The sequence below is a fragment of the Protomyctophum bolini genome (assembly GCF_963924005.1).
Source record: "Protomyctophum bolini genome assembly, chromosome: 14".
Classification (NCBI taxonomy): domain Eukaryota; kingdom Metazoa; phylum Chordata; class Actinopteri; order Myctophiformes; family Myctophidae; genus Protomyctophum; species Protomyctophum bolini.
In genome coordinates, this window is record NC_137875.1 from 15,506,302 (window position 1) to 15,529,840 (window position 23,539).

At 42.9% G+C, this 23,539-nt stretch overlaps 1 protein-coding gene across 1 annotated transcript in view; it reads left to right on the plus strand.

Moving 5' to 3' along the window:
• The first annotated feature begins 18,174 nt into the window (after window positions 1-18,174).
• The window catches only part of stox1 (storkhead box 1), a 33,893-nt gene continuing 28,528 nt past the window's right edge, over window positions 18,175-23,539 (plus strand). The window contains exon 1 of the mRNA XM_080781409.1: window positions 18,175-18,877. Within this exon, the coding sequence (XP_080637535.1) occupies window positions 18,460-18,877 (418 nt within the window). The 5' untranslated portion in view covers window positions 18,175-18,459. The remainder of the gene's footprint in view (window positions 18,878-23,539) is intronic.

Here is a 23,539-nt window from a genome sequence, read left to right on the forward strand (position 1 = left end):
TGTGCTCTCATTTTCATTCCTTATGGCGCTACGAGCTTGTATGTCTGCTATTTTTGAAAAATCGTTAAAATGTGGCACAAATCATTGAATATATATATTTCAGAGCGAACATTTTTAACTAAAATATTTGCTTCTGGGGGGTCCCTGGAACTACATATTTTGAGATGGGTCCTTGACATGAAAAGGGTTGAGCACCACTGACATAGAAACATAGGTTTTTCAGAAAAATGTTGGCTATAGATATTAAGATTAAAGAGTATTTGAAGTGGTCAAACTAGCAATAGATGCATGTTCAGAAGCATTTTTCATAAACATGAATGGTCTCAGATATTTCATAGAAGCAAAAGGATAAAGCCTCAATTAGTGATTTCCTCAAATGATTGATTGTACAGTATGTAGGAACATCAACATGGGTTTAGATTAGAATCATATTACTTAAAGCATATTATATTCTGTGTTAATTGTAACTTTAGGAAACTGGCTCCTTTCACGTGGTTTTGCAAATCCCAGATTTGGACTTGGCCTAACAATATTGGGTAAGTAGTGAGTTTTTACTTTGCTTTATTCAGTTCAATTTGCTGAACCCCTAATTGCTCCCGATGTGCAGGTTGGTGCCTTGCATGGTTTCCTCCTGCATCGGTGTGTGACTGTAATGCACAATCTATGTAAAGCGCCTTGGATAAAGGCACTATATAAATGCACTATTTACCATTTTATTCCATGAACTTTCTCAATTTCGATGGCATTGCCATAAACAACATTCTTTTCATTTGTATCAGTTGGACCACAAGAACCCAGACTCTGCCTGCCTGTGGTGGTGTGGTGCCCCATCCCGTTCCCCCCCCTCCACTCCTCCACCTCACCACTAGCACACCCATCCCACCACCAGGACACCCACCCCACCACCAGGACACCCACCCCACCACCACCAGTACATGCAGTAAGTACAATTTTTGAAGTATGTTTTTACTTCACTTGAGTATTTCCAGTTTCCAATATACTTTTAGTTCTACTCCACTACATCTCAGAGGCAACTATTGCACTTTTACTCCACTACAATAATTTGCAATCTTTAGTTACTTACTACAGTTACTTATGTACCGGTAGATTTTTATTATTATTACAAAACATACAGTAACCACTTCAGCCCTATATACAATGCGTTGCGATGCGACACATTGTGAGCTTGTAGAGGTCATTATACATTCGAAAACTGATTTTGAAATGGGATATTCTGCACAATACAATAGTACTTTTACTTTTGGTGCTTTAAGTACATTTTGAAGCCAATACTTTGGCTCAAGTAAATGTTGAATTCCGGACATTTACCTGTAATGGAGTAGTTCTGCATTGCAGTATTGATACTTTTACTTACAGTAAGTAAAACATTTGAGTACTTTTCACACCACTGACAGTATATAGCTGGAGTCTTATGCAATACTATATTTATACCAGAAGGGGGCAGCAGTCTTACACACAATGTATCACAATGATATTGGAACAGGTTGATATAATACACTATTTCTACCAGACACATTGAAGGAGGTGAAGTTATTTTTATTCTGTTAATGTAAGCATTAAAATGCTCTATGTTGTGATGATAGTAATTACTGCTATTGAGTAAAAATGCTCTGTTGTGATAGTAATTACTGCTATAGAGTTAAAATGCTCTATGTTGTGATGATAGTAATTACTGCTATAGAGTCAAAATGCTCTGTTGTGATAGTAGTTACTGCTATAGAGTTAAAATGCTCTGTTGTGATAGTAATTACTGCTATAGAGTTAAAATGCTCTATGTTGTGATGATAGTAATTACTGCTATAGAGTTAAAATGCTCTGTTGTGATAGTAGTTACTGCTATAGAGTTAAAATGCTCTGTTGTGATAGTAGTTACTGCTATAGAGTTAAAATGCTCTGTTGTGATAGTAGTTACTGCTATAGAGTGTTTGTTCAGTAACAGGGCTCTTCCCGTCTCTTCAACCCTTTAGTAAACACTGAATACATTTTCTGGTCAGGATACCAATTTCATCCAATCAGGAGAGAGAACTCATACAGGAGACATAGGGTGCGTTCGGAAATACCGCAACGGAGTGCACTCGCCTATTAGTTTGCGTTGCACAGTGTGCTCAGTCCGAACGTGCCCATAGTAAACAAGTGAAATTGGAAGTTGGGAATTGGAACTGAGGGATTCAGACAAGATGTATTTGATCAAAAATAATTATAAAGGGCTATAGGTTCCCCTGATTGGATTGGACACCTGATTGGTTACAAAAACTCTTTTTATGTCACAATCCCTTTAATAAGCTTGTAAGTCGCATATAACTTGATAAGGATGTTCGGTTCGCCTGACTCCATTTTTCAATCAACTGCAGCTGGCCCTGTTCTTTCTGTTCTTTCCACCCAGACAGAGACTTTCATTAAGATTAATTACAGTCTCCTAGTCGTCCCTCTGACTCATCTCTCAGTACGACACACATTGTTCAATGTCTTTTAAATTGTCCAGCTGTTTATGTTTGGATATTTTTGCACGGCCTCTTGATCGAAGGACGGATCTGAGCGAAGACCCTGACATTAAAGGCACAATCAGTGATAGGCCTACTGTAGTCTATATACTAAACACAATGGTAGCCCCATCATCAAATACATACATTATAAAAAATAACAGTGCAGACACTTTTGTCATTCTGTAAGTGACTGTGTTTTGGGCAGTAATTGGGTTCTTTGCACGTAAACATGGGAGTAAAAAGGTTTTCAAATAAATATATCTGCCAGACAGTAGGATACAAAGGCTGAAAGGCATGCATTTGCATTCCAATGGGTGATTGAGGGTCGCGCTCTATACGTGCAACAGCCAATCCGCTGTCCACTAATAGTTATCAGGTCTGGTTTTTGGCCAGGCAGACATGGATTTGGATTTATTGTAGATATGCCACTGCTGCCCAGGGCGTTTTTCTCCTGTAGCAAATTCGTCTGGTTTCACCAACTTAAAAACTGACTGGGATGTTCACATAAGCCTGAGTAGACGATGAAATGACCAAAACGTTTTTTTGAAAGTGAAATATCCCTTTAAGTTGTCTAGGAAAATAAAGGATGAATGATAAAAAAGGATGATATCACAATTGAGATATAGAGCGTTGCAGTCCCGCCCCCTACCAGGGCCCAGGAAATTATTCCCCGTTCATTTTCCTCATAGACATTTTAAAAAGTATTTATTTAAAGACCTTTTAAGCGTCGTACAAAGCCAACTTGAGTTGTGAGAAATCATGACAGTAAACACAATGTTTTGGGCCAAACAAAGAATTAGAAAGAAGAAAAACACGGCAGGTTACAACACTTTTTTTTTTTTTCATGATTTGTCACAACTCGAGTTGGCTTTATAAGGTCTTTAAATAAATATTTGTTGAAATGTCTATGGGGAATATGCATTGGGAATTATTTTCTGGGCCTGGCGTCGTCATGAAAGGGGGGGGGGGGGACTGCGACGCTCTATAGTATCCCTCTGACTCAAGCTGAATATCATCTTAGTCATAGCTAACTCCCACGTGTAACATCATTGTGAAACACATAACACATATATTTTTTTAATTACAAGCTCACAACGCATCGCATTCTCAATGCGTTGTGAGCTTGTATAGGTCATCTATGTTTGCTATCTGCTGTTCAGGTACAGTATATAGGGGCTGAACTGAAGTGGTTAATGTGTGCGTGCGTGCACACGTGTGGAGGTTTTTGGGTAGTAAGTAAGTACGCTCATCCTCACATTATAGAGTGGTTTAAGAGGGTGATTGCTTCATAAAGTATTTCTGTAGGTTTAGGTCCCCTACTCCACTCCTCCCGGGGGTCTTTGGGGTCTGGGAAGCATCGCTTCAGGAGCTTCCTGGCTCTCAGCTACTTGTGGCTCTTGAACTTTGAAGCTATTGTTGTGTGTGAAAACTTTCATGTCTGAAAGCCTGCAGGGGTGTTCAAAATGTTACTCTAGGAAAAAGTACAAAGGTATTTGTATCAGAATATGCTTGAAAGTACCAACAGTTTAAATAAATAGAAGTACGGTACTCACTACCTATGCAGAATGTCCCATTTTTAGCTTCAAGTTCTTTCAAACATAAATAATTACCTTAATAATCCAAATATTTAGACAAATTATAAAATAGGGTTTAGTTAGTATTGTATTGAAAAAAGAAAAATGACACACTCAAGTAAAGCAAAAGTACCTGAAGATTGTAGCTACAAATACAGTACTTGAGTAATGAGTACATGTGCTTAGTTACTTCCCACCACCGCTCTTTGACCTTTGAAGCTATTGTTGTGCGAGACATGTCATGTCTGATGGTGTGCGCGTTGCGTGCGTGTGTGTGCGTGTGCATTGCATTGCGTGCAGTGTAGTGTAGTGCCCCTGGCTTGTGTTTCCTCTCCCACCACACCCTTCACTTATAAACACACATACATAATCGTCGCTGTCAGAACGCGTTTGACCTTTACCGACCCTAATGTGCCACCCTCAGGGTGTCGTCATCCAACACATATTACTGAACAGATCATACTCGTTCATATATTGTATTAATGTATTGATAAAGTTGGCCCGGGGCGGCTGGCGTAGCCGTCTGGGGCTGGGCATCTTGGCTGGTAATCCAGTCTGGCAGTGTGCCGAGGGTTCGACTCCTGATCCTAAAGGCCTTTACTGCGTGTCTCAGCCTACTGTATACCTATCCCTCTATAACATTAAAATAAAGATGAAAGCCACAAAAAATATCTTTAAAAAAAGAAAGAAGGAAAGAAAGAAAGTGAGAATTTATTGATAGTTATATCAATCTGGCTTAATCGATTTTAACACATTTGAACCTCTCCAAAGTCTTTCCCGTTTTCCTCAGAAAACAGAATGACTTGATAAGGTCCTTTGCCGCAGCGTGTGAATTGTTTTCGTCTCACAATTGTGAACGCAGGTCAGAGGAAAACGTGTGACAGTTTACAACACTGACAGCGACAACGGAAGAATCCTGCAACGACTTGCAGGAAACTTTCCAATAGCCTGTTCATGTCATTTCCTTGTGAGACCGCTGGTGAACAATGGCCTTCTGGCACCATGCACAGCTGTGGTGGCATTATCACTTACTGTAAGTGACTGACTGTCAGGTCACTGTTATTATCCCTCACTGTATGTGGCTGACTGTCAGGTCATTATCACATACGGTATGTGGCTGACTGTCAGGTCATTATCACATACGGTATGTGACTGACTGTCAGGTCATTATCACATACGGTATGTGACTGACTGTCAGGTCATTATCACATTATGGTATGTGACTGACTGTCAGGTCACTGTCATTATCACATACTGTATGTGTCCTGCTGTGTCTATGATTATGAATGGATGACATACAAACCTCATTCCTCTATGGTCGCTCACTCGCTCACTCACTTACTCACTCACTCACCAACTGACTCACTCACTCACCAACTGACTCACTCACTCACCAACTGACTCACTCACTCACCAACTGATTCACTACAACTCAATACTTACAGAACAGAGCTGCTATGGGATGCTGATGAAAGTGTGCACTTCCGATCATACTCATTCGCCACTCACTGCACTGGTTTCCTAACTCCTCACGGACAGAATTCACAATCTCCCTCTTGAGCCAAAATCTCATGTTTTAACCCCTAGGTTTGCATTGACCCCCCCCCCTTGTTTTTTTTAGTGCAATGTCCGTGTTCACCTATGTGTTCACCTATGTACAGTATGTATTAATGAGCACGAGTATGACTGAGTACCAGTAGGGGCGCTGTTTGCCAGAAACAGAGAGAGAGCGATAGTATTAGAGCTGCACTGTTGCCTGAGAGAGAGAGAGAGAGAGAGAGAGAGGAGAGGGGGGGGGGGAGGGGAGTTGCACCACTCGGTTCACACAAGTGTGTTTTTGAGTGGTGCAACCACTCCTACAACCAGCAATGTCCGTGTACCTGTTTGTGTACCTGGATGAGCACGAGTGGTGTGAGCATGCGTGAAATTGGAAAGTATGTGACATGGCTGCCACCTGCTGGACGCAAATCCAACTTCTGACTGTCTAGGTTCGCTAAAGAAGGAAAGGCCGAGCCAAAATCCAACTTCTGACTGTCTAGGTTCGCTAAAGAAGGAAAGGCCGAGCCAAAATAATAATGCAAAAATAGTTCTCAGTGACGCGGATTGATATCCATAATAAAGCTAATCTGACGGAGCAGAGAGAGAGAGAGAGAGAGAGAGAGAGAGAGGAGGGGGGGAGGAGAGAGGGGAGTTGCACCACTCGGTTCACACAGGTGTGATTTTTTTATTATATATATATATATTATTATTTTTAATTGTTTTTATGCAAATGTTTTTTATTCTGTACTGTGTGTCGCTACAGTGTAGAACTTTGAGGTTTGTTTCAAATGTAAAGTTCAATATAAATAATATTATTATTCACTCACTCACTAGCTGTGTGCGGCGCTGGTGCCTACATAATTGTGTGCGTGTGTGTGTGTGTGTGTGTGTGTGTGTGTGCGCGCGCGTTTGTGTGTGTGTGTGTGTGTGTGTGTGTGTGTGTGTATGCATGCACATGTGATGTGTGAAATTGGACCCTTGTGCAGAGAGTGGAGCAGGTAACCCCACTCCCCTGCTGCAACAGAGGGCCTTTTGTGGCCCTCCTCTGCCCCTCCCCTTGAAAAGCCCCCGCTATCAAAGAGCTCGGGCAAAAGTTGCCCTTCGGTCTGTGGACAATCAAGCCATTTCAATGCACGGCTGATGTTTTCAAGGGCTGGGGGGCAGTCAAGGTTAGTAACCAGTGAGTTGGGTTTTAGTAAACCGATCACGTTGATGCTTTGCTTTCCATGAAAATAAGGCGGCGACTCCTGGAGTCTTGGGGTGGGGTTATGAGGCTCGGAAAGCATGTGCAGATGTTGGTGTAGCGTTACACTGCTGTCATTGTTTAGGTTGAGATAATCAGAAAAATGATCTTGTAAAGTGTCTCTCATATTCCATTATGCATTAGCACAAAACGACGGAAGCACTTATTTTATTGTGTGCCGGTAGGTGTACATGTGTTTGGCTTGTCATTGTAGAGGCTTTTGCCTGCTTATCTCTGCTAAATATCTCGGCACATTTTCAGTTTCATGGGGACTGCCTGCTGGTTGGGAGCATCCGTCCTATAAGCCGAGGACCGGGATCCCGAACGGTTTCATCTTAATGACCTCCGATTCGCGCAAATTGGAGTCACTATTGCCGACATCTGTTTTTGTAGCGCATGCCGACAAAAGTATGCTGAAGCCTACTTATGCCTAACAGAATGTTTGAAAGTAATGTCCAAACAAAGACACACGTGCATGGATGGATGCCTGCGCTGTAGCGTCTCATGCTGTGTAGCTTCAATTTGTCCACACATGTGCAGTATAGCCCCTATACCGGCTGCGGGACAACGGTGACATCCTTGGTATCTGCAACCAGGTCAACTAGTCTATAACACTGGGCAGGCGCCTTGGTGGTCGTGCACCTTCTGGGGGCAAAGTCTGACTTTTATCAAAGTTTAAAAATTATATTACATTAAAAAACATGAATAGCCTGTTCAATGTCCCAACCCATGACGTACACCTCTGGTTTGCCATGTTGACGCAAACACTAAAATAGTCATCTATGGTTCATCCCGCCTCCTCATTGTGACAACTTAAGTAATGTCACATTCAGCAAATCAGCCTTTTATCCATTATGTCCTAAATTCCTGGCATTCTATATGGATGTAAAAAGTTCAGCAATTTAATTATCATGACAAAAACCTGGCCCCCTTCCCCCAGCCCACTGGCCTGGTGGTCAGGAGGAGTCACTGTTTGCTTGCTCTCTGCATTGTCTGTTGACCTTCTTGGCACTAATGGTGACATGACTTGGCAGTGACATACTATGCTGCTGCTGGTATCAAAAGGGCATGGCCAAGCCAAAGAAAATGTCCTATTTGAGTGCTTACAGTGCACTGAAAAAAAAAGTACCCAACTGAACCTCTGCAGTGTGGTTACACATGCCGACTCTTGGGGTATAGAGCAGTGCTTGTCAAAGTGGGGTCTGGGGACCCCTGGCAGTCCTTGAAAGGGTTCCAGGGGGACCCCAGCAAAATGAGGAATGTGTTGCAAGTTATGACAGAAATGGTTGCTATCTTATGAGAATTAGTGAGGACCAATCATATGAAGAAGAACGTATGAAAATGGTGGAAGTAAGTGACTTTGATCGATTGATTGAAGAATTTATTAACAGTTTGCGGAATTGCAGTAGATTTCAAGCACAACTCAATGCAACTGTGGGACGACACCATAAAGCATTACACTTGTTTACAATAGGGTCCACCATTTTCAATTCATCAGACCGGTGGAAGTTGACTGGCAGCATAATACCACACAGAACTGTATTGCCAACGAGCTTGTACAGCAAACGACCCAGGCAGCTTTGATGTCATCTCTCTCTCTCTCTCTCTCTCTCTCTCTCTCTCTCTCTCTCTCTCTCTCTCTCTCTCTCTCTCTCTCTCTGTGTGTGTTTGTGTGGACCTTCCTCTCCCATCGTCTCTTCTGAGTTTGGCCAGAAGATCTCCGTCCACCACAGTCAAACAAACAGAGCCGACCAGCCTCTTACATGTTGTTTGATACTTTAAGTAACTGATACATGAGAGGCTCCATTGAGTGGCTCTGCCCGGGCTCACGCCCGTCTCCCTGAGATCCTGGGCCCCTGCTGGAAGAGAGGGGCCCTGTTTTCGGGCTGCAGGAGCCCGCTGGCTGGCTGCAGAAAGCCCTGTTTCCTCAGGAGCCAGGCCGGGTGAAGAAGCAAAGTGGTGCAGTTGTTGAGGAAATGATCCTCTCTCCAGGCCTTTCCCTGGGAATACTGGGTTACAGTGTGAGAAAGTTCCACGCTTGTTTTCAACAACACGCCTCTCGTCTGGACGTTCCCAAATGCAGGAGCGCCTCACCCCTGCGCTGCCTGTCTGGAGCAATGGTTCCTCAACCTTAGTTTAGTCCATGGGGGGGCCTTTAATCCACAAATTACAATACATTTGACAAGGAAACAAATATAACGGGGTTGACAGTTCATGTTCACTTAAGGATACACATGGCACCTCCTCCTCCACACAGACAAACAGCCTATAACAGCCTAAACAGAACAGTATTTGGCACGTTGTTTGGCTTTGCTCTTTGTCATGCCAGCTATTCTTAGGCCACTCATGGTTAGTTTATGCACATGGCCCAGGCTTCCGAATATCAGTATGGCAAATCTACAGCGATACCCCAGGTTTGTTATACTTCCAAGTAATGGTTGGTACTTAAAATGTTTATCTTGAAATGCCTGGTCCATGTACAAAGCCCACCTCCAGAATCAGGACATCCTTGTGACTGGTGTCAACAAAGACAACATCAGGTGTATTTGGGATGTTAGCAAAGACATCGCATGCACTGCTAAACCAATCTGGTACACACACACACACACACACACACACACACACACACACACACACACACACACACTCTTTCTCTCTCTCCTGTGATTCTCATACATGTTAACCAAGCCCAATATACTTCCCGTTTTATTGTTCCACGGTTTATTATTACGACTGACACCTCAGAGGAAGAGTGCAGGATGCCTGTAGGTTAAAGCGAAAAATGTCTTAGACTTGCAAAATCAGATGGCTATAATTCCTGAACATCCTCCGTGGAACTGGACACCACAACAATTTGAAACGAGGATCGCATTCCGCTGGTTAACAATAGTTACGCAAAGCATGAAATTCTTCTTGGCTTAGCGTCAACAACTTTGGTGCAAAGGCACATTTTCCCTGATTGCCTTTGCATGTTGCCCCGGAGGAAAGCATGTCACTCAATAGGATAATCATACAGTGGGAGCCAATGATTGCCAGTACCAGCCTGCAATTTACAAAAACAAACATTTCCATTGTGAAATTGCATAGCTAGCTTTCGCGTGAGGCACACAACACGGGTCAAAACATCTACCCAGCAACAATAGAGGGTACAAACGGGGATGATTTCTATTCAAGCCAGTTGGCACAAAGATTATCTTCCATTCATAACTTTGCAGACTTTATGCTGATGGAGCCACCAGCAGTGAGTTTTTCCATGTCTGTCTCATATAGGGCTGTTGAAGGCTGATCTCCATTCTGTATTTCCTTCCGGTGCATTGTGTTTAGTCCTAACACGGCACAACAGAAAAGAGACATTCTGAGGCTTCGTACACACATAAAGAACAACTGTTCTGTGCTCTGCCTGTGTTTCATGGCCGCCTCAATGCTTTTCCAATGGAAGTCACGTGGATTGACCAAACACTTCTCAATGTGTGGGCTGGTGACCGAATGGACATTTACAGGTCTGTCACTGCAAGAGTTCATTAACACTGGAGATTTTACAGTCAAGATTGGAGACCCAGAGATTTGGCCTAGTCCTGTAGTCCATATCAAAGATCTTTCAAATTAAAAGTTTGAGAATCACTGTGTTGTAATCCAAAATGGTGTATAAGCCTAGCTGGAGGTGGAGAGAGGTCTCTTTGACAAAAAAACTCTCCTGCCTCACACCCCCTCCGCCCACAGTTCCTCTATTTCCTGCCTGCCTCTCTTGAAGTGCAAAGCTCTAAAACAGTCCAGGAAGTCACCTTGAGGCATATCCTGCCTGCTTTAGAGGTCACCTTGGAGCAGGGAGGTCACTGGGAACACCATAGGAGGCAAGTCCTCCTAACAAGTGTCCTCTGTGCACACACTAAAGACACGTACATATGTGCACATGTGAGTGTGTACGTGCGCATGCGGCGTGCAACGTGCGTGTTATTTTGTGGGCCCTCCCCTGACTCAAGAGCAGTTATGCCATTTTATTTCTCCCTCCGGCCCCTTTTCGTGTACTGCGCTAATGAAGCTCATATGCTATGTCTTTGATGTCACATTGACTGTAGCCGTTTTCAGGCCCTGCGTCTTCAGTTCAAAGCCGTGGCCAGTTAGATCTCTGGTTTAATATGGTTAGTGCGGCTGTCTGGATGTTAATTTGGTGACAGGTGATACATCACAGACCCACAACAGCCTTCATGTCGGTGAAGCCGGCCAATCAGTCTTAAGATATTGGCCTCCGGTTGCAAAGAGAAAACACGGGGCACGCGGTTAAGTAGACCAGGACGTTGTCCACCTCCACAAAGAGCTGGAAGACAAACACGGTGTCTTTCTGGCCCAAACACTGTCACTTTTTCGACGTTTCCTGGATCAGCAGACAAGGACATACAATATCTGCCTTTGATATTGTGAGTTGATTTAGTATCTCGATCTGCAACCGCCCCCATACACATAAATGTTATGAATATTACTCATTGGTTAAAGGCCATCATCATTAGGCAGATTTTTACAAAAATGTTTAGATTTTCATTATCGTGAGAACGATGGCTTTCATTTTCGCATTGCAACTTTTCAGGACTAGAAAGCCTGCAGTTTCTATTAGCTTGTATTTCCCATCGATGATGTCACTGGAGGACGGTTTCTGAACTGCCCACAGCCCTCCTATGAGACACAGACCGAGTAGAAAGAAATTGCGCCATTTTTTCATGATTATTAGTGAGGACCTATTATATGAAGATAGGTTGAAAAGTGGTGAAGTGGTCCTTTAAGATTTGTCTAGCATCTGACATCACCTGCCTTCTAAGGATGTTTGTCAATAATCAGGGACCCCTCTCATCCAGCCAGTGCACTCTTTGCCCCCGCTTCCTTCAGAAAAAAAAAAAAAAGTATTAGCACAAGGAGTAGGCTACTGACAGTACTTGTTTCGCATAATCCTCATCAGTTCAGGACATGAGCTGATGACGATTTGAAATTTGTTATGCACCGTTGACTTATTTCTTATATATTTATGCGGGTGTGTATTTGTATTGGTTTGTCTGTATACTCACACCAAGACCATTTCCAATCAGTATTTCATTGATATGGTAATACATGATTGAATCTTGAATCTTTGTCTTCTGGGCCCAAGAAAATGGTTAGAGAGTAGTGTGTTAGAGTGGGGGGGCACTGGGAGGGACACTGGTTAGAGTAGTGTGTTAGAGTGGGGGGGGGGCACTGGTTAGAGTGGGGGGCACTGGTTAGAGTAGTGTGTTAGAGTGGGGGTCTCCCTTCCTTCCCACATTAAAACTCCTTTAAAACCGGGTAGAGCATCCGTGTCATTTTATATTTTTGCGCTGGCAATTCAAAAATAACAAATCTACAAGCTCAAGCTTGTACATCTGCTATTGTTGAGTGTGAGAACTACTGATGTTGAGAATTTAATTTGTAGAATCAAATCGGTCTTTAACAGTATACATCCCACTGAGCAATAGTCGGCTATTAAAGTCTATTTTTAAGTCTATATATAGATAGCTGTTTTTTTAAGCGTCTATGTATAGCTGTTTATAGACCGCTATAAAAACCTTCACTTTTAGACCAGTTATAACCCATATAAGATATGGCTATTAGATGTCTAATAGCCTGAAGAATGCTCAGTGGGGTAATAGTAAAGGTCAAGAACCAAAGCAAACGATGAATGAAGAATAAATTCCCAGTGTAATCCTGTTATAATTCCCATGGAAAGTTTCCACCTTGGAAGAGCCTTTGTCTCTATTGTAATGTCTACTGAGCAGTGAGAAGAAGCAGGTCGCACGGGAACAAGGACGGTGCCTCTTGATAGGAGAAAGTAAAACTGTTATGGCTTTATGGAGGTCTATGTTTGTTGAGAACAGGTTGCACCTGTGTGAGCTCAGTACATGTATGAATGGGGCTTCCACAGTGAACGGTGCAAGGACAGGACGGGGTAGAATAAATGCCTGAGCCTCATCGCACTCTCACGCTGCCTCAAAGTGCAGCTGTAGACACCTCTCACATGACTGTGACCCACAGCGGCTGCAAGGGGCTCTGAGAGAGGTGCGTGCGTGCGTGCGTGCGTGCGTGCGTGCGTGCTCGCGCGCATGCACATGCACTGTGGGTCAGCACAATGATAGTTAAAGAAACTTTCCATTTGTCTCAGGGATAGGCAGGGATTATACCTTACGAAACGGAATGAAGACTGTGCCCTGGATACCTCCTCCACTCCACCGTTATTAAAACAAGATGACCCAATTAAGGTTTTGACTTGAGCAATCAAGTTTTATGGCAAAACCACTCTCATTATGCTTGTCTGGAAGCCTGTTCACTCTGCGAAATGGACGTCTCCTGCAGGTTTGAGTTAGGAAGCCCATTGATTCCTGCTCCTTAAGCACTGGAGCATGCATCTGTTACTGTCTTAAATGTCAATACACACCACTGAGATTGAACACAAACCAGCCTCCTCTTCCTTTGATCTCAGCTGCAATGGCAGAGGAGCTGAAATAATTGAAATTGAAATAACAGAGTAGCAGCGCTGGCGCGCAGACGTGTTCTCTCATGCATATATCTAGATTGAACCTTCTTGAGATGCATGAAAAGAAAAATAGAATTTAAGCAAGTATGACTGATGAAGGAATGACAGAAATGTTGATCAAAGAGGACTGACTTTCACATGGAACATTTTGTTAACAACTCACACATTATTTACAAATTGGATTCACTTGGTTGAGACTGCAGGGACTCACTTCTTTTTTAGATTTTTCTCGGGGCTTTTCAGTCTACGATCGTCTTGTCCATCCGCTGAAATAAGATGAAAGGATGCTTTGAGTTCCCACTGCCCATCCTCATGTGCAAGGCGGCATTCTTTGAGAAGATTTAAGCATTCTAAGAATTGTTTCTCAATGTGTGGTCCAGGGACCCCCAGGAGTCCTTGACGTGTCACCCAGTGAAATTAATAATGGTTTAATTTCACTATCATTTCACGGTCTAGCTATACTTTAACCCAGTGAGACAATAAGGATGATTACCGTATTCAGATAATTTCACTCTCTCCACTGTTACTGTATCTCCGCGCCAATAGTATACTGTAGAGACAAACAATGCATTCTGAAGTTGTGTTTATATATTAATGCATGTGTAAAATGTTCTTTTGTTCTACTGCCTTAAAGTAACTGTCATAACACCACAGTAAATAAGTACATTTACTCAAGTACTGTACATGTGTGTACGCGTGCATGCGTACATGCATGTACTGAGATTATGGTTTGGGGATGATTTGGGTCATATTTTCTCTTGGCAGGGTAGGTACTGTGTAGAGGGGAAACCCTCTGGGGGTTCTAGTCAGAATTTGTCCCAAGAGCCAAGATTTTGTAGCAGTAACAGATGTAACGGTACATGCACTGTACAGTATGTATAGATTCAGACGTCTGGGGCAGTGTTGTGGTTCACTGACATTATCTTGTGTAAAATCCACCGCATGATACAAATCATGGATAGTTGTGCTTGAGAGACAGCAGATACTATCTTGAAATTGCTTCAGTGCAGATTTTCTTGGCACGTGAAGATGCACGCACACATACAATGTAGGCTACGCGTGCGCACAGACGCGCACACTCAATCACATGTGCGTGCGCACACACACACACACACACACACACACACACACACACACATATGTAGAAAGAGCGAGAAGAATGAGCGAGAACGATGATGATGTACCAAACCTTGTGGGGCGACAGTGCACTATTTCATATAATTACGGTAACTTGGTGAACTTTGCTTCATTATAATCAGTTCCACCCGTACATAAAATGAGTCCTATTGTGCTCTGCAATCTACAGAGTGTCTGCCAAGTAGCCTTTATCTCTTACAGGAAGTTAACTTCATGTAACAATGAGGGGAGGATACAGTATAGCAAAAATGCACAAAACAACACCATCACAATCACCTTTTCTTTTTTTTTTGTAATGCTCAGGTCTTGGGGTTTGTACAGTATAGGTGTCTCACAAATAAGTGTGGGTTCGTTTTACTGAAAGGAATGTGCAAGCATGAAGAAGAAAGAAGCCAAAAAGTAATTAAGAAAACTTTTGTTTGTAATTAGATTTCAGCGTTTGAGCACAAGTGAGATGTGTTCTGAATTACCCGTGTTTTATAGAGGCTTTAAATTTTTAGCACCGCACAGAATCTGTTGCCACTCCTCGGCTCGCCCTGCCTTGAAACACAATTACCGCTCTACTCAACTCTTTTTAATTATTTTTTAGCATGTATATTTTTAAAACAACATAATACATCAAACACAGCACACAATAGATTGTTTATTTTGTTTTATATAAATGCTGCATACATAAATTAATACTTCATAATCTTGAGAATAATGATAAAGCATATGTACGCTTGAATCATTTAACATAAATAAATGGTGGATTTATATAGCGCCTTTATCCAAGGTGCTTCACATAGATTGTGCATTACATTCACCCATTCATACACCGATGGCAGCGGAAACCATGCAAGGCACCAACCAGCACATCAGGAGCAATTATGGGTTCAGAGTCTTGCTCAAGGACAACGTCTGGGTTTCCGAGGATACTTATTACTTAGACATCAACTCTGGGGGAGCCCGGGTTAGAACTGGCAACCTTGCAGTTACCTTCCGGCCACTCTACCCCTGAGCCACCGCCGCCCCCCCACCCCTGCATTTGTGTTACTTTCTGAAAAAACAGGTACATGTGGTTGTATATGTACAGCTCACATTTTTTGAAAAACATAATAGCCAATATGTCACAAAGATACACAAATTTAAGATGCACAATGAAACAAATCAGAAACATGGTTTAAATGGTTGCTTAATAAAAAAAAAGTATATGCCCCGTGGATCAGCTGTTTTCGACTAAGAGATTTAGTGTATTGGGAAAAAAGAGGGGGCCATGTTCAGACCCCTGGGGTCAACAAAATCAAGTATATATGGTATAAGTGGTTAAATGGTGCTGTCGTGTTCATTTCAAGTGGTACTCGTTTCACCAAAAATGCCATTTTATTGAGTCCTAGGCCCCTAATTTCTTTCAGGGTCTGACATTTTTCAAAACAGACTTCTAGCCATTTCCCCATTCCCACAGAAAATCTTTAATAAGCTCAATATGTTCTTAAAAAACATATTTAGGAGCATAGCGTAGACATAATAGTTAAATGTCTTACCAATCCTCATCTTAACGTCATTGACTTCCCCCCTTTTAAGCTTAATTTTCATACTACTGGGCCCTGCTTCCCCCGCGCATGTCTGTGCATAATTCATCCTGTGTTGAGACCAAGGTGATGTATTCTTTTCATGTACAGAGGAAGCGCAATATCCTGTTCCCGCACCAGGGGCCTAATACCACAGCGAGGCGCGCTGGGGCCCCAGGGTGGGCCCCCCTCTCAAGGGCCTGGCTGAGTGCTCCTGAAACCAAAGACACAGGTCATTTTGACTGTGTGATATATGACGTGTCTGTCTGTCTCAGTTAAACCCTGGGTAACAACATACAGCACACCCCTTCTTTGGGTCCATTTGTACAAGCTAAGCCCTAAGGTCTCCATCTTGCGCCACCCTTATCCCTTATCCCTAAACGTATATATTTTTTACTATTTCGAAAAACATTTAAAAATAGTTCAACTAGCCGATCTACATCGAGACATTGTGAGCTTGTAGATCGGCTATTTGAACTATTTTAAAACGTTTTTTTTAAATAGTAAAATAAATGGCGAATTTGTTTAGGGATAAGGGCTAAGGGTAAGATATAGCCCTTAGAGTCAAATCAACACTCAGGTTTTTTACTGTGTGTAGCCTAATAGGGAGCTTTGCTTTGATAGGGGCGGGAATGGTTTTCATTTGAGCAGCAATATGTTCTCTGTGGCAAGACTTCCCAAAACAGTTATTAAACCAACATTTTCTTTTAGCATGTCACATGCTCTCTCACATGGAATCTTTCAAGTTTTGTCTCATGTTAACATTAATCCAAGCAGCGAAACACATTAATTCTCATTAGAGAAAAAGAAAGGGGTTCAGCGGCATCCTTTATGCCAAATAGTTGAGCTATATGGGAAGCAAATAACCATGAAGAATGGCTAGGCACGGAAATAATTGGTTCTTATTATTATGGGTCAGTACAATTCAACAAAGTCTGTTTTCAAGCTTTGTTGGAACCTCCTTCAAAAGGGCTCTTTTTCGGACGGAGGGCCATTTATACCCCCCCCCCCCCCCCCTTAAACAGAAACCAGCTTTTACGAGGCATTCATGATTCTGGTCTGAATCCAGACCTTTGCTATATTGCTTGTGAGGGCTGAGCAGACTGCATGTGCTTGTGCACACACACTACCTTGTTAGTAGCTATACATACAGTATATATTTTGACTGTCTTTATGTCATGAGATCAAATTAATGTGTCTTTCTTTGATGAGCTGGGTATAGTCTGTCTGTTCCCCTCTGACAGTTAGTTCAGTTAGTTAGTCTGAGATGTCAACTCATCTCAGACTCAAATATGATATGTAAACAAGTTAACAACATCTAACATTCAAAATCAACACAATGCTTGTTGATACCTGAACTATCCTTCGTTAATATTCTGTTTATTAAATCAATAATAAAAGCACCTGCTTGGGAATCAAAACACACACCAATCAAAACACACACACACACACACACACACACACACACACACACACACACACACACACACACACACACACACACACACACACACACACACACACACACACACACACACACACACACACACACACACAGTCACACACACCTGTGAAGAAGTGTCGTCTGGTCTGTCACAGCTGCCTGCTGAGCCCGCCTCTTTTCTGCTGTTACATGGAATCCGGTACCATATTTAATTATGTGACACCAGGATCTGCTGTTTTGCATTTTTGTCAAGTGGTGTGAGGATGGCGATGGTGGGTCACAGGTCACTTGATATGTGGCACAGTGGCAGAGTTTGTTTGTCTGTTGTTTTTGCGACGGCAGGTTGCATTTACTATGAAATCGTATGTTTTTGTCCATCAGTCAAACAGTCAGTGTATCACTCCAAATCCCCATACATGGGGAAAGCCCCCATTAGGCCCATATATGGTGCCCAGGTCATGTAACATAATCAGTGAATGTACCATTCTACATACTGACTGTGAAAGTGTGAAATAAAAAAATAAAAATGTCAACCTTTTAGATGTATCGCTAAACGGCGACCCCTGGCGTTACCAGATTCAACAGGTCCCCCCATGTCTGTGTAACACCACCGTCGTCACTCACTGTTACCTTGGAAGCAGAGAGACTGTGCTCCTGCTTCACTATCATTCACACGCTGCTGGAATGTGCGGCAGCAACAAGCAGCAGCAGCGGCGAGCGAATACCTATCTTATCTATCACCCTTTCTCCTGGAGTTTAAAAAAGAAGAGCTAATTTTAAACACCTTCAACGTGTTTCCATTTGTTTTTATTTTTTTAATGTATATTATGCGGGCAATGGCACTGTCTGCTACTATAGTAGCATGACAGGTTTTTATTGAAGTCGTAAAAAACGGAGATTGCAGCCAGCAGTGCAGCAGCAGGCAGCACCGTAGGCATGTCTCAACAGCAGCGGCTCGTTCAGCTCTCCGCCGCGTCTCTAGCGCTGGTCTTCAGCCGAGACGAGGAGGAGGAGAGCCCCGGTGGTGGTGGTGGTGGTGGTGGAGGTCCAACGTTCAGCCACAACAACAACCACCACCACGCCAACAACACGGCGGACGCGACGGCGGCGAGCGGCGGCAGTGGCAGCAGCAGCAGCGGACACGACATCTTCTTGGACTTCAGGGCGCAGAACCTGCGCAGCTTCTGGAACAAGCGGCTGGTGAGAGCCGTGGCCGAGGTGTCCTTCCAGGGCTGGATGCTTGACAACCTGGTGCTGTTCGTGCAGGGCAACGCCAACCACCTGGAGGTGCTCAGAGAGGCGTGGATGCGCCGGGCGCTCCGCTCGCCCCGGGGATATGTCATCAAGGCAGTGGGTAGGTTCATCGTTCATGTCATATCTCACAGCCTGCCATCTGTTCTATGGCTCTGGTGGCTGGTTCATGTTAATGTGACTTTCAAACAGTGCTCTGAAATGACAATCATTGTATCATGTTGTATTGTACACAGAAACCAGGGATATGTCATCAAGGCAGTGGGTAGGCTGAGTTCATGTTAATGTGACGTTCAGTACTCTGAAATGACAATCATTGTATCATGTTGTATTGTACACAGAAACCATGGGGATATGTCATCAAGGCAGTGGGTAGGGTAGGTGATAATTTTGGATAGGCCTACTAGGAAGAATATTGTGGTCTGGAAGGATACCTTAAATGACAGTTGTGGTGGATATGGATTATGGATATACATATCCAGTCTAGCTATTAAATCATAATTGCCATAATGAATTCAGAATGACACTTAAACAGTGGTGGAAAAAGTAGCTACTCACATTTTTAAGTAAATAATTTCAAGTAAAAGTACTGTCAAATATAAATACGTTATAAGTAAATGTCCGGAATGCAAAATGCACTTAAAAGTACAAAAGTATTGGCATCAAAATGTACCAAAAGTTCACATGAAGCTGTTATTTTCAAATGGCCAAAATGTATATGAGCTCTGAAGTGGTTACTGTATGTTTTGTAATAATAATAATAATCAAAATCTAAAGTGTAGTGTAGTAAAAATACTGGAAATTGGAAATACTCATATACTTAAGTAAATGTACTTAAATGTACGTAAACTCCGCCACTGCAATTAATGACAATCATGTTGAGAGAGAGAGAGAGAGAGAGAGACAGACAGACACTCGGTAGGCTACACACATAGTATCTATCTATCTATCTATCTATCTATCTATCTATCTATCTATCTATCTATCTATCTATCTATCTATCTATCTATCTATCTAATATTTATTCACACACACACACACACACACACACACACACACACACACACACACACACACACACACACACACACACACACACACACACACACACACTGTTTATTATACCACATGTTCCTGTAGAAGGAGAACGGGGACAGCTTGGGTTTACTGTGTTCCTCTGAGAAAGTGTAGTAGACCAATAAACCCTCGAATGAGAAGGAAAATAAACATCAAAGACACTAGTTGACAGGAGGACATAGATTTAAACCATCCTCTGGGGTGCTTCTTAGGTTATGATTCCATGTTTTATCATTGGTTGTTACTTGTTTGTAATAGTATCATGATGTTCCGACTAGGCTGTTTAGAGTTTGAGTCCACCATTGGCCTCTATGTCAAGCTTGTCTTCTTGTCTGTTTATTCTTTGTCCAAAAGTGGGTGAAGCGCCACAAAAGAGACAAAAAACATCTTTTGTCTCTCTGAGAAAACTCCCCTGATCTCTCTCACACACACACACACACACACACACACACACGCACGTACGCACGCGAACGCGAACGCGAACACACACACGCACACACTCATTTAAGTCCTCTTCTTGACTGCCCAGCTCCCTCCTACGTTTTATTGCAGCTTGGCCCTAATGAGCAGTGCACAGGCATTCCATTACACATGTACCTAGAAATTAGTTGAGCCATAAAGCCATCTGTCCATGTCATGAAATGTTGAGTGTTGACTGGTCCTTTTAGAGTGGAGAGAGAGAGAGCAGCCCTGAGCCCAGCGCAGCCACTCAGTCAGAGCACCGAGTTGTCTGGAATGGAATGGATGTGTCCGGTCTTAATGCGTTCACACGTGATCCTGTCTGTTAAAGCTTGTTTACAAACTTCTGCTTTGTAACGCCTGTCTGTCTGTCTGTCAGTTCAATTGCATCCAAATCCAAGGTGTTTGTATTTGGATGCAGCTTAGAAACCTTTTCCATACCTTCCTGTAGCATCATGATCTCAAACCTTTTCCATACCTTCCTGTAGCATCATGATCTCAAACCTTTTCCATACCTTCCTGTAGCATCATGAATGATCTCAAACCTTTTCCATACCTTCCTGTAGCATCATGATCTCATGGACTGTAAATGTGTGACAACGACCTGCTTGCTGCTAGTAAATAACAGCCTGCATTTCAGAGCCCATCATGATGATGATGACAGTATTGTTGATGACATCCTGGTACGACCGGCCATTTACTCACAGGTGTTTTGTTCTTCGTGTGTGTGTGTGTGTGTGTGTGTGTGTGTGTGAGTGAAACATTGGAAATGCCACCTTTTCCACCGGAAGCAGCCAGTTTCCTTCCAGTTGCAAGTATATGATGAAATTCTGAAATCATATGATGTAACAGCGCTATACCGTGATGTGCACGGATTTCTGCGTTAATAATGCTCTTGCGTGTGCACACACACACACATGGCATGCACCGCATGCATGCGCACGTACTTGGAGGATCTTCCAAAACCAGATGTTGAGATGGCTAAACCATTGCTGAGGCTGTAAAGTTGTTGTGACAGATTGTTATATTTTTATTATCATTAATATTGACAGTCATAGAGACACACGTGTTGGTTGCGTCCAACCTCTTTGTGTCTTTTTGTTTTACGTGTCTGTCTGACTATTGTTTGGCATTGCCGTGGTCTCTCGGTGCTAGGAGAGACCCCCCCCCCCCCCCCCAGATTGAAGGAATGTTTAGGGTGAGGAGGAGAGACCACACAGGGAGGGGAGGGGTGGGGGGTGCAGAGGAGGGGGTGGTGGTGACTGTCTGACACGTTGTCCCTCTGTGTTGTTACTACAACAACAAGCCCCGGGCTGGACAATTAACAGAAAATATTTTGAAAAACCGATATTTGGAACTGATAACCCACTTAATTTATAACGGACTAAATGGATCATTCATCAATGATTCTGTAATCGTTTGATCCACTTAACGCCACGGGTGATTGGCCCATGACTTTTATCGTTTCCCTATTGGCCAGCTTTACACGTTTTCCACCTCTCACGACGGGGGCGTTAGGTTTGGATTTTGAGAGGAGTTTACTATTCTGATGAACCATTTAACAATTTACAATTTAGGCATTTAGCTCTCTTAATCCAGAGCGACACAGTAAGCAACAGTCTGTGTTATACTTCGTTGTACAGAATGGTGGTGTACAAAAGTAGCGAAAGTAGCCGATCTACAAGGTCACAGTGTGAGTCACATTTATGCGCCTCCCTGTGTCACAGCGAGTCGGCCGTGAGCTTGTGGATCGCTAATTTTATAGTTAATTTATCGAGGCAAACATTTGAAATAATTCTGATAATGAATTCATGAAGTCATATTAATCGCCCGGCCTGACTGCATGCAACCCTACACTACAGTAAAATCCTCAGTATCAAATGAATTTAACCACATGAGGCGTCGCCTATTCTGGGACGAACAAGGCAAAGAGTTTTGCCGTAGAAGGAAAAAATTAGATGGGGCAAAGATAGACCCCTGAGGGCCTCCGGTCAATGCAGTACACTGTATATGGTGCTATAGTCTCTGATGGTGGGAGTCGGACTAGGCCGAAACTTTTGCATTCTTGTCTGACCAAGTTCAATCTGGCCAAGTTCAATTGGTGAAATTGAGGCAGTATACCTGTCCTTGTCTTTTTTTTCACTTAATTTTTATTGAAGGAAGAAAAGACACAAACACAAAATCGTACCTGTCCTATTCTAAGTGGGTGAGTGCTACCATACATCCTTGGATGTGTTTTTGGAGTTAAGAACCATTTCTTTCTGAGTTTCATTCTTATCTGGGAAGACAAGGCACACATCACACGTGTCCAACCCCTCCATAAGAAATACAGTATACCGTTTTTTTACTTCGCCTCGCATTTTGAGCTTGTAGATCTGATACTGTTTTTTTTGTGTGACTATGAAGTACAAGCAGGGCATGAATTTACAAAATAAACCCACAAAAAGTTAATAATGCGGAGAAAAGAAAAGACGTCTCTGACAGCAACGCTATTATGTTCATTCCGCTTGTGCGGAAGGGAACAGCTTCACACTGAGGGATGCGTGCACACCAGAATCGTGCAAGGTGAAACACGTCTGTGACTGTGGAGACACAAGTCACCTTGTCTCATCATCACTAACAAACTGGCCGTCCCCTCACACCACCCAGCCATTTGTATGGAGAGGAGTCCCCCGGCAGGTTGTCTGCATGGTTTACGGCCCTCTCAGTCAGCAGTGAATCACTGCTCAACTGGCCTGTACTGCCCAGGCCGTCACTTTTAATGTCCCCCCATTTCATGGCCAGTCGAGGCCTATAGGACACTTCCTCCCAACACTGGATTTCACACGGGGACAAAAAGGCCTTGACTTTGTCCCCATATAAATTTGTCGGCACTTTGTGAATTTAAAGCGAGGGCGTTTCAGGCCTCAAACTTGGAAAACGATTTGGAAGGTGACAGTTCCGGCGTAACAACTGAAAGCACTTTCATATGGACCAAATGCGTGAGCAAATCTCTTTGTGGAAAACAGGTGATTTACCATTTATCACAGGCAGAGTTTATTTTGGACATGCCCAGAGTTGGGGACGCTTAGGGTTCAAAATCTTCAAATGGTTTTTTGTGTGTTTTTTTAAACGAAAATGTTTTCGTAAATAGCACATCTGCACACTACAAAACATGCCTTGATAAACTCCAGCAGGTGTGGGTTCAGGGACTCAACTATATTTGTTATTAGCAAAGACAAAGAGAGAC